At 43.8% G+C, this 12,963-nt stretch overlaps 1 protein-coding gene across 4 annotated transcripts in view; it reads left to right on the forward strand.

Annotated features, from left to right (window-relative positions):
- KIAA0825 (KIAA0825 ortholog) overlaps positions 1-12,685 on the forward strand; it is a 473,150-nt gene extending 460,465 nt beyond the window's left edge. For 2 of the 4 annotated variants that reach the window (XM_088444682.1, XM_088444681.1), the window contains exon 20: positions 12,067-12,684. In XM_088444682.1, coding sequence (XP_088300808.1) covers positions 12,067-12,172 — 106 coding nt within the window. In that variant the 3' untranslated portion in view covers positions 12,173-12,684. Of the gene's footprint in view, positions 1-12,066 lie in introns of all 4 variants that reach the window. The other 2 variants (XM_088444683.1, XM_088444685.1) reach the window with 1 other exon arrangement.
- Positions 12,686-12,963: the final 278 nt, after the last annotated feature.

Here is a 12,963-nt window from a genome sequence, read left to right on the forward strand (position 1 = left end):
AATGGGGTTAAGATCTGGACTCTGAGCTGGCCAGTCCATCCGGGTTACAGAATCTTCTTTATACCAGTCCAGCATAGCCTGGAAACATGACAGGTGGCATTGTCGTCCTGATAAAAACATTTGTTGTTTCAGTAGAACTGCAAGTGCATGGTCCTCCGCACGAAGTGTTCGAAACCACCACATTAGTGGCCATATGGAACCCGTGTGCAATGGTATGCATGGTATACATTTCTCTTGTGCGGGGGTGTCCAATCACTTTTGCGTACATAGTGTATTTCTCTTCTATGCAGTCTGTAACCACAGAAATCAATGTATAAAATAATGTACAATGTAAATTCTAATTTACTGTGCAAAAAAGGAGGGGTATGCATCTTTAATATGTAGAAATACATAAAACTATGTTGATGGTGTTAGTTCAGTTGTGGTATTAAGCAGAACTGCTTATGTTCGTTATATGTAACCATGCATCAGCATTGCATCCAATCAAGGTGTAAATATGGTTTAATATAGTTTATATTTACCATTTCCCGTATTTTATGTATTTCCTCCACATGGAAATTGGTTTCCAAAGTCTCCAATTTCAAGCACGCAGTTGAAAAGATCCACTTTAAAAATTTATTCATGTGTGAGGCCCCAGTAAATGCCAGGGAGTGCCTGTAGGTCCCCGCTGAGCCTGAAGAGTCAGGGATATATTTACTAAAGTGCGGGTCTTTAGAAGTGAAGATGTTGCCCATAGCACCATTTGTTAAATGTAGGGGTGTGCACCGGCCACTTTTCGTGTTTTGGTTTTGGATCTGGATCTTTCTTCGTGTTTTGGATCTGGATTGGTTTTGCCAAAACCACCCTTCCGTGTTTTGGGTTCTGGGTTTTGTGTTTTGGATCTGTATTTTTTTTTTTAAAAAAGCATAAAAACAGCTAAAATCACAGAATTTGTGTGTTTTTCTGCTCCTATGCTATTATTAACCTCAATAACCTTAATTTCCACTAATTTCCAGTCTATTCTGAAACCTCACACCTCACAATAGTGTTTTTATATCCAAAAGGTTGCACCGAGGTAGCTGGATGACTATGCTAAGAGATACGAGTGGGCGGCACAAACACGTGGTCCATCTAGGAGTGACACTGCAGTGGCAGACAGGATGGCAGTTTGAAAAACTAGGCCCCAAACAGTACATAATTCAAAGAAAAAAAAGAGGTGCAAGATGGAATTGTCCTCCCACCCACCCTTATGTTGTATAAACAGGACATGCACACTTTAACAAACCAAACATTTCAGCGCCAGGGTCTGCCACACGACTGTGGCTGAAATGATTGGTTCGTTTGGGCCCCCACAAAACAAGCTGGCAATTAATCTGTCCCTGCACAAACTGGCTCTACGGAGGCAAGATGTCATCATCATCCTCCGATTCCTCACCCTCTTCAGTGTTGTGTACATCCTCATCCTCACAGAGTATTAATTCGTCCCCGCTGGAATCCACAACCACAGGTCCCTCTGTACGTTCTGGAGGCTGGTCTCCCTGGAAGAGTTGATAATTAATTTTATGAACATCATCTTCTCCACATTTTGTGGAAGCAACCTCCTACGCCTTTTGCTGACAAGGTTCCCGGCTGCACTAAACACTCTTTCGGAGTACACACTGGAGGGGGGGCAACTCAGGTAAAATAGAGCCAGTTTGTACAGGGACCTCCAAATTGCTTCTTTTTCCTGCCAGTACAGGTACGGACTGTCTGACATGCCTACTTGGATGCTGTCACTGATGTAATCCTTTAACAGACAGACGCACGCTTGTCGCTGCTGCTTTAAGGATGCAGGTGCGGCTACAGCCCACACATTTCACAAAGACATAAAAAAAAAGAAGAATATTTTTATTGTTTGTGGAGCGCACTTTGAGGGTGTCACCACCCTTTAACAGACAGACGCACGCTTGTCGCTGCTGCTTTAAGGATGCAGGTGCGGCTATAGCCCACACATTTCACAAAGACAGAAAAAAAAATAAGAATTTTTTTATTGTTTGTGGAGCGCACTTTGAGGGTTACACCACCCTTTAACAGACAGACGCACGCTTGTCGCTGCTGCTTTGAGGACAGTATCATATGCAGTGACAGTAGACTTGTCAGAAATTGTTGGCACGTCCTTCAGTCCGGACCAGATGTCCAAACCGGCCCTTGACTTATGACACAGGCGCACGCTTGGCGCTGCTACTGTGTTGCTGCACGTGCGGCTACATCGCACTCAAGTCACAAACACATAAAAAAAATATTTTTTATTTTTTGGAGCACTTTGAGGGTTACACCACCCTTTAACAGACAGACGCACGCTTGTCGCTGCTGCTTTGAGGATGCAAGTGCGACTACAGCCCACACAATTCACAAAGACAGAAAAAAAAAATATATATTTATATTGTTTGTGGAGCGCACTTTGAGGGTTACACCACCCTTTAACAGACAGACGCACGCTTGTCGCTGCTGCTTTAAGGATGCAGGTGCGGCTACAGCCCACACATTTCACAAAGACAGTAAAAAAAAGAAGAATATTTTTATTGTTTGTGGAGCACACTTTGAGGGTTAAACCACCCTTTAACAGACAGACGCAGGCTTGTCGCTGCTGCTTTAAGGATGCAGGTGCGGCTACAGCCCACACATTTCACAAAGACAGAAAAAAAAATAAGAATTATTTTATTGTTTGTGGAGCGCACTTTGAGGGTTACACCACCCTTTAACAGACAGACGCACGCTTGTCGCTGCTGCTTTGAGGATGCAGGTGGAATCTAGACGGGATTTGGAACCGGGGACACACTACCTACATCAATTGTCTAAATCCCACTGCACTAATGGCGGATACCGGACCCACGTCTAACACCAACATAGCAGTCAAGGCCTCAGTTATACGTTTTGCTTCAGGATGACTGCTGTCGTACTTCATCCTCATCGCTAGGGACTGTTGGAGGGTCAATTGTTTAGTAAAAGTGGTGGTGTTCCTACTTCCTCTCTGGGATGATGAACAACTCCCAGCAGCAGCAACAGCACTAGGAGGAAGTGGTTCTTGATCTTTCCGTATTTTATTTTTATCAGAGAAAGTTTGGTCCTCCATTTATGTTATATTGATATATACATGCGGCTAAAGCGCACACAAACACAGAAAATATTTTTTTCTTTTTGCTGGAGAGTAGTGCACTTTGTGGGTTACACCACCCTTTAAGAAATGAGCCAGCCGGCTCTTTACTTATGGGACACAGGCGCACGCTTGGCGCTGCTCCTTTGTTGATGCACGTGCAGCCACAGTGCACACAAGTCACAAACACAGAAAATATATATTTTTTTGGTTTGGACTGGAGTGTACTTTGGGGGTTACAGCACCCTTTAACGGTCAAGCCAGACGGCCCTTTACTTATGACACAGGTGCACGCTTGGCACTACTTTGTTGATGCACGTGCGGCTACTGCACACACAATTCACAAACACAGAAAATATTTTTTTATTTGGTTTGGAGTGTACTTTGGGGGTTACAGCACCCTTTAACGGTCAAGCCAGACGGCCCTTTACTTATGACACAGGCGCACGCTTGGCACTACTTTGTTGATGCACGTGCGGCTACTGCGCACACAATTCACAAACACAGAAAAAATATTTTATTTGGTTTGGAGTGTACTTTGGGGGTTACAGCACCCTTTAACGGTCAAGCCAGCCGGCCCTTTACTTATGACACAGGCGCGCGCTTGGCACTACTTTGTTGATGCACGTGCGGCTACTGCGCACACAATTCACAAACACAGAAAAAATATTTTGTTATTTGGTTTGGAGTGTACTTTGGGGGTTACAGCACCCTTTAACGGTCAAGCCAGTCGGCCCTTTACATATGACACAGGCGCACGCTTGGCACTACTTTGTTGATGCACGTGCGGCTACTGCGCACACAATTCACAAACACAGAAAATATTATTTTTTTTTGGTTTGGACTGGAGTGTACTTTGGGGGTTACAGCACCCTTTAACGGTCAAGCCAGCTGGCCCTTTACTTATGACACAGGCGCACGCTTGGCACTACTTTGTTGATGCACGTGCGGCTACTGCGCACACAATTCACAAACACAGAAAAAATATAATTTTTTTAGCACTTGGGGGGAGCACCCCTGATGGACAGAGCACCCCCTGGACAACACTACAGCACCCCTTTAGGACTGGGACACTGCACAGGACTTTGGAGTGGACACATCCCCTATGGAGAACTGACTGCACAACACAGTCCACCCAGCCCCTATGGACTTTGAAGTAGTGGACACAGCCCCTATTAACAACAGCAGCACAGCACAACACAGCCAGCCCCTATGGACTTTGAAGTAGTGGACAACAGCAGCACAGCACAGCACAACACAACACTACTCTGCACTACACTACACTACACAGCCCAGCCAGCCCTAACTCCCACCCTCCCTCTTCACTGTCCACAGCCAAGTGAGAAAATGGCGCCGACGCGGGTACCTTATATAGGATCCAAAACCCGCGAGACCCGGAAGGCAGGATGATGACGTTTTGCCTCGATTTCAGATCCGAGTCAGGCGGGAAAAGTCGAGCCTGACTCGGATCGGCCTCGGATCGGGGGGGCTCGGGGGGGTTCGGATTTCAGAAATCCGAACCCGCTCACCCCTAGTTAAATGTTACCTTTAGCTACATTGCTTACTATTTATTGTACTGTTGACCCAGGTCTAATGAAACTGAGATCACCTCTTTCATGCAGGAAAGACCTGTGACCATAGATCTATTTACATAGATATCAATCACTTTTTACATATGACCCGAATGCCCACGATTTGGTCCAGGGGCAACTGATGCAGGCATAACCCATCATAACACTAAAGGCATGCTTGTCTTCTCTCCTGGGATTGTGTGGGGCTGATTACTTACCAATCTACAGTAGACTCCCTGTCTTCAACCATTTCACGCCAGTAGAATCTTTGACTTCAAAATGTGGAAAAGGTCACAAAGTAAAGAACTAAAGGGAACCAAAAGGCATACTTGCTTACTCTTATGGAATGTCCGGTACACTTATGAATTTCGCAATTTCAGGAGTTGCCCCATTGGCAGAGTAAGCCGCCCTCCCGGATCCCAGTGCTCGCATAGTGTGTTTTTGGCACCCTATGCTGACCTTTCCATTTTACTTGGACCCATAGGCATAAAGAATCACGCGGCCATTGCATAGAAACACTGTGCTACATTTGATCCTCTGTGTGGTATGACAGTTATTAATCTAGGCATGGAAAACAAAGAATCTGGGTGCAGACACTGAAGATCATTTTCCAACTTATATGAAGTAAGATAGAACTATTGTTCAGTTAATTTTGTATCCTCAACTCTCATAGCGCCCAAGACGACTTTTCTGCCTACTTTTCATTTTTGCAAAACACTGAATATTATTAAGTAGCAAGCTTTTTCTGCTAGTGTTCCTAATGAAATACATTGCAATGATGAACTGACATTATTTGTATATGTAAAAGTAGCGTTTTGATTCAAATTTGAATATTTCATAACATTTACATGTACATAATAGGTAGAATTGATTGGTCTCTGGACACTCCAGTGGATATGGAGATAAGTCTCTCCTGAAAGAAGTATCTATGCATATATTCTACTCACTGACATAATGTACCTGTGCTTGGCCCTTTATTAGGCAGTCCAGTGATAGGAACGGGATGCAATCGGGAAACCGGCTGACGTGATCCCGACAGCCGACTTCCCAACTGCTTTATCCCAGCGTGGGTTAAATGATAGGCGTCTATATCTAGACGCCTGTTATTTTCCCGACGCCGGGAGACAGGCGCACGGCATCCCGATCGAAGGGATGCCGGACGCCGCGAGTGGACTGCCGCGCGCGGGGGGGGGGGGGGGGGTGTTAGGGTTAGGCACCCCCCCAGGAGGGTTAGGCTAGGGAGAGGGAGGGTTAGGGTTAGGCACCATGCGGCCGGCGGTATTTCATACCGATTCCATAGGAACAGGGAGTACAGGATTTTAGTACAGGAAGGATATTTGGCGGGGCTGTAACTAGGGGTGTGAGACTGGTACAGAGCACAGGACTCTGTGGGCAGCACCCTCACCATCTCATGGCTCTTGCTTTCTGGCTAGCAGGGTGTCTAAAACGACTCCATACAGCCAAGATCACTGCCAGCATAGAGTGCTATTTAACCATGTTACAGCGCTGATATTTGGTAACACGGTCACATGTGGGTGACAGAATACCTCCTAACTGTCCCAATTTAAGAGACATAGCTTATTGGATGCGTTTGGCACCTTCTCCACTGGTCCACCTCTCCCCTCATTACTGCTTATACATCACCCCCACAGTCAGCTTGTGTTGTGTGCTCTAGGAGTCCTGCATATTTCTGAGAGTTATCAAGGACAAAATTGCTTATTCAAGCATGTCTCATAGGTCTATCTTTGGGAATGTATATGTTACTGTTAAAGTGCATAATTCAGTTATTCTATAGATCAGAGCTGTAACTAGACTTTATGGTGCCCTGGGCCAAAAAGAGCATTGATGCCCCCCCCCATTTTGTAAGTAGGAATTTAAGATGCACGCCCGAAAAAGGAGTGTGGTCTCCTGGGGGAGGAACATGAGAAATCTGATTTGTCTCGTACGATAATGAAGAGGTACCAATCCTGTTGTACCACTGTTATCCAGGTGCCACTGCCAAATACAGTGTGAAACCAATGGCTGCAGTGATGATACACAATAATTATGCAGCTCTAGATGTAGCAGAGCAATGGTGAAGCTGCAGCAGGAGAACAGCCGTGCACAAGCCTGGTGCCGGCAGTGTAGATCACAAACTGAAGATATAGGAAGAGTGTTACTTGTGGTGTATATGCAGCAAATATCAGCAGCAGGGAGATCCATGTATGGTATACTCACCAACAAAGGTGCTCGAGGTGTGCTGGTAACACCTTGGTCGGGAATTAGTGGCTGTTTTCAGGGCTGCCATCAGAAATTGTGGGGCGGATCGCTCCATGTGTAAATGCAATATGAGAGGTGACAGTGCTGCCCCCTAGGGCTCTGCTTGACGGTACCACTCACACCCCCTGATTAAAGCCCTGATGATAAGTACAGTATTTAAGAATACGCATAATCGATTTAGAAGTCTAAACATTTATTAGGTACATAAATAAATATATAAACTACCATCTTCTTTAGTTACACCTAAATATTATACACAAGTTCAAAAACAAATTTTAGTTGTCGTTCAAATGAAAGAGCATAAAATGCAGGTAGCTATATACAATTACAAGTATTGTTCAGGGCCAAAAAAACAGATTTAGATCCCTTTGCATTTACCTAAGTTTGGATAAGTCCCATAAGGTGTTTTAGAGTTTAAAGGTTGGAGTCTTGGAAATGACAAACTCTGATTGCTTTAATCGCCCTGTGTACCTCAGCAGAATAAGGCAGGGTAAGATCATCTCTGGCCATCTACAGCTTGAGCGCATTGTATTAGTGGTCAGTATAGTCACTGTTGTCTCATACAATGCACCTGTTCCCTTTAGGGACTACTTGCTGATATTAAACACAATAGGCTACTCCTGACAAACTGACAGCCCCATTAGTCTGGAAAGGAATAAGGTTTAAAGAGGAAACTGAAGACTTTAAACAGACTGCCAATTGACATGAAATACAGCATATATATTTTAAACATCAAATTTTGTCAATGTGACAAGGACAAGCCGTCCATAATGTAATCACATAGCACGGCTGCTGCAAAAACAACATAATAAACTGTCGGGGTGTTCTTGTCTGTTTTCTGTGCCTACAACATATTACCCAGTGTGCATCAAATTACAGGATCACCTTTGTTGGAAATGTTATTCTAGTTCTCAGATACTAATCATTTCAGAGGCAGACAGCTGATCACAATGTACGGATGTATTGTGTATCAGGGACCACACCAAGGAGAGAAAGAGCTGTAGCTACTACTGACTGAGATAAGCATTTGCAGTGACAATGAGACAATGAGCCCTCTGGTATGATTCTTTTTGTATTGCATAAGTATTATGAAACAGACCACTACTCCTGCTTAGTGTGACTGATGGGAACATGCTCAAAGTGGGTGTCTCAGTCCTTGCACATTTGGACGTACGGCTGAACACCAAGAAAGGGCTTGTAGCAGTATATTCTCCAATGTCTACATTAAATTGAATGAATTAGGGCCTCTGACATAAAGTGTAAAAGCTACAAAGTGTTTCCAAGTTTCATTTTTAAGAAGCTATTCACTTTTAAATAGGGATGTGCAGGCTCGAATAGGTTCGAATTTGCACGCCGAGTTCGGATTTTTCCCTCCAAAAAACGGGACTCAGAAAAAAAACGTCATCTTGCATGGACAAACATCATCATTCCTAGACAAAAGTCCATGCAAGATGACGTTTTGCCTCTTTTTGAGTCCCGTTTTTTAGAGGGAAAAATCCGAACTCGGCGTGCAAATTCGAACCTATTCGAGCATGCACATCCCTACTTTTAAATCATAATAATCTATAATGAAAGTACAACAACAGAGCTTTTTGCTGCTTAAGTTACCAAAAACAAAGGCACACAAAATCCAATACAAATTCTCTTTGCACTTATATTCTCATTCCACAATCTCCCAGTGATTGCATGCTGAACAATAAAGATTATTACCCAGCAAGAAGGTCTTGGTAAGACCCGCTCCCTGCACACACTACGCTACCTCTGCTTCCGCTCCCTACACACACTACAGTACCCCTAACCCTGCTCCCCCTCCCCACACACACACTACACTACCCATAACCCTGCTCCCGCTCCTCAGATGCGGCGGCAGAACACAGGGAACGGTAGAGTCGTGTGCAATTACGTCATGATGCCATACATATGTGCAGTGAGCCGCAGTACGGGGACTGAATCAGGTCCAGGTGACGGTGGGCTTACCAGAGGGGGGTCCCTTGGGAGGGCCTTGTTAATCCACTTGTTTGCATACTTGGCAGCTGCCCAGCAGCACGCTCACCTTGGTGCTCCTCAGAACCCTTTGTACCCCATTGTCGCCTGCCTGACCTGGGTCTGCCAAGGAGTTGTGGCCATTCTCCCATCACGTGTCACCGCAAAGCTTCTTTAGATGAACCCGGTATTCACTGCCAGACCCCTACACTTGTCCATGCTCCCCTCTAGTACTAATTGCTATCTTATTTTAATACCTGGAATTTAAGCTCAAAAATCCACTCCACGAGTATAGTAAATAAGACCATACTAGTCAACTGTGCAGTCATCTGGTAATACAGAGTCCTGGGTCGTCACCACAACCCCCCGCGGCCGGGACTACAGCCATGGCCAAAAGTTTTGAGAATGACACAAGTATTGGTTTTCACAAAGTTTGCTGCTTCAGTTTTTTTAGACCTTTTTGTCAGATGTTACTATGGTATACTGAAGTAAAATTACAAGCATTTCGTAAGTGTCAAAGGCTTTCATTGACAATTACATTAAGTTTATGCAAAGAGTCAATATTTGCAGTGTTGACCCTTCTTTTTCAAGACCTCTGCAATATGCCTTGGCATGCTGTCAATCAACTTCTAGGCCACATACTGACTGATGGCCGCCCATTCTTGCCTAATCAATACTTGGAGTTTTTCAGAATTTGTGGGGTTTTATGTCCATCCGCCTCTTGAGGATTGACCACAAGTTGTCAATGGGATTAAGGTCTGGGGAGTTCCCTGGCCTTGGACCCAAAATTTCGATGTTTTATTCCCTGAGCCACTTAGTTATCACTTTTGCCTTATGGCAAGGTGCTCCATCATGCTGGAAAAGGCATTGTTCGTCACCAAACTGTTCTTGGATGGTTGGGAGAAGTTGCTCTTGGAGGATGTTTTGGTACTATTCTTTATTCATGGCTGTGTCCTTAGGCAAAATTGTGAGTGAGCCCACTCCCTTAGCTGAGAAGCAACCCCACACATGAATGGTCTCAGGATGCTTTACTGTTGTCATGACACAGGACGAATACTTTTGGAGGATGGCCTGGTGTCAAGAAGGGCAGCAAAGAAGCCACTTCTCTCCAGGAAAAACATCAGCGTCAGACTGGTATTCTGCAAAAGGTACAGGGATTGGACTGCTGAGGACTGGGTTAAAGTTATTTTCTCTGATGAATCCCCTTTCAGATTGTTTGGGGCATCTGGAAAAACGCTTGGCTGAAAAAGGAAAGGTGAGCACTACCATCAGTACTATGTCATACCAATAGTAAAGCATCCGGAGACCATTCATGTGTGGGTTTTTTTCAGCCAAGGGAGTGGGCTCACTCACAATTTTGCCTAAGAACACAGCCATAAATAAAGACTGGTACCAAAACATCTTCCAAGAGCAACTTCTCCCGACCATCCAAGAACAGTTTGGTGACGAAGAATGCCTTTTCCAGCATGATGGAGCACCTTGCCATAAGGCAAAAGTGATAACTAAGTGTAACAAAACATCAAAATTTTGGGTCCATGGCCAGGAAACTCCCCAGACCTTAATCCCATTGAGAACATGTGGTCAATCCTCAAGAGGCGGGTGGACAAACAAAAACCCACAAATTCTGACAAACTCTGAGGTCTCGAAAAAGAAAGGTCACCACTGAAAATATTGACTCTGCATAAACTTAATGTATTTGTCAATAAAAGCCTTTGACACTTATGAAATGCTTGTAATTTTACTTCAGTATACCATAGTAACATCTCACAAAAAGGACTAAAAACACTGAAGCAACAAACTTTGTGAAAACCAATACAGTGTTACAGCAGTGAGGAGAGGGATTCTGGGCTCGGGGTGGGGGGTCAGGGTAGCTGCGAGGGGGGGGGGATGACACAGGACTTTGTCTTGCACAGGCCTTACCTTCTATTTTTGTAATGTACCCTCTTTGTACGCGCACCTTCGCTTCTCCTAGCTTTTCTCTCACTGTGCGTGAGACATCACACGCAGCACACAGTGCAGGGGAGAGGAGTGAACCAGAGTGGCATCTGGCAGCTGTCCAATGTGCTGACAGTCTGCCGGGGCCGGTACTTTATAATACAAGCCTCCATTATACAGTCCTGTTGGTGGACCCCCTGGGACCCGCCGGGCCCTAAGCGGCCGCCCGTGTTGCCTAGCAGTAAATCCGCAACTGCCTGGCCCCAAATGAATTTTCCCCATAGACTGTACAGAAATGTTGCACAGCTCAGAGATGACCAGCATACAAGAATCTAACAGCCAGTGAATCAGATGCACTCAGTGCAATAGCAGCAAGAAGTGACATAGAAATGTGATCCAAAGTCAAGCCCAATATTTGTTACACAGTGGATGTTAGCAAAGTAGGGTCAGCTAACAGGCCAGGTAAGTACCCGGTAATATGGGGGCAGACAGAAGAGCAGCCAAAGCGGAAGCTGGAAGACTGAAGCCGATATTTCATTTATTTGGGGTGTGCACAAGACCAGGTTCACATTACAATCATCTAGAACTGACTGTTAGGTGGGGTCTCACTAATGCTGGGCATACACTATACAATTACCTGTCAGACATCTGTCCAGTCTGAAAATCTGGTAGTGTATAATAGCATATGGTTGAATGTCATTTTCTCCCATACATTACGAGGCAGTCATTATTCTTATCCTAAGTACTGGAAGTGCTACCCAACATAGTAACCACAATGATGCGCTCCTAAGTGTGAGCCAGTTCCTGATGCACTTCTAAAGTAACTATAGAGCATATATTATTGGCTGAGGATGATAAGCTTGCTAGGCCTGGCACTGTACCGTACACACACAAGATGTCATATCTCAGGTACAGCCAGGTGGGCAATGTAATGCATGGCATTGGCACAAGACAGTGGGGAGAATATTCAGTAGTTAGCATGATCTCAAAGCACTGTACTGTACATGGTAACTAGTGCAGTTATTACATGACGTATTACAACATATAAAATGCTTAGCTAGAACATGACATATGACTGTAGGGTAATTTAGTCAACTCCATACTAACTAACATACTGTATGAAAGAAAATGATTAATAATTAGTTAAGATCTTATAGCAAGCATTAAATGTGCTCACAACTTTACATATGTTTTTCTTTTCAACAGATGGGAATCCAGAGAAGAAGACAGTCTTACTGAGGAGGAAAAGAATCTGATGGTGCATCTGAAAGAAATGATATTAAGTGGGGATCAGTCATCTTCTAGCCCATGACACAGTTAGCGATCTCCTCCTCCTGACCGGAACAAACATGTCATATCTAAAGACACTGATTGGAGATACAACATAATGTGATTTTGTTGTAAAAGTAACCAGTCTGTCTGTAGAACAATGACTTTTCACACCAGATACTATACTGAATGGAGGAGGTACCAATGAGAATAGCATTGTCCTTGATCCCTTTGTTGTCCATAGACTATATCCATACAAATCTTATATGTACTGTTACTTTACCATTCTCTCCCGATTTTAGTTTCAAGCAGTATCAGATTATTACACTATACAAGTTTGCAAAATAAATACCTAAATGAAAATAATGCATCAATATGTACATTGTATATGAATATTTGTTACACATATAAGTTTGTGATTTTGATTAAAAAAATTTTTTTCTTTTTGTGGGAGATGGGATAAAAATCTACTCTACATTGCCATTTGTGCAGCCTGTCACACAGATAATACAGTAAAGTTCATAGATAGTCCGTCTTGCTATTATAACTATGAGAAAAAAATGGAGCCATCATTTATTATGAAAATCATGTTTTATATATATATATATATATATATATATATACACATATACACACGAAAAGCCCCAAAGATGCGCTAAGAATTAATTAAAATGAACCCAATTAATATGGTATTTTATAAATCGGCTGCTCCTCTCTATTAGCCCCGTTAGAAGGGCTTAAGAGAAATAATGAACGTGAACAAGAGAGAGCGCTCACTTTATGATTTAAAAGGTTCCCCTTAATCAGAGAACCACCTATTCGTATTATCTGAAC

The sequence above is a fragment of the Taudactylus pleione genome, unplaced genomic scaffold, assembly GCF_031769625.1.
Source record: "Taudactylus pleione unplaced genomic scaffold, aTauple2 ptg000370l, whole genome shotgun sequence".
NCBI classification, from domain to species: domain Eukaryota; kingdom Metazoa; phylum Chordata; class Amphibia; order Anura; family Myobatrachidae; genus Taudactylus; species Taudactylus pleione.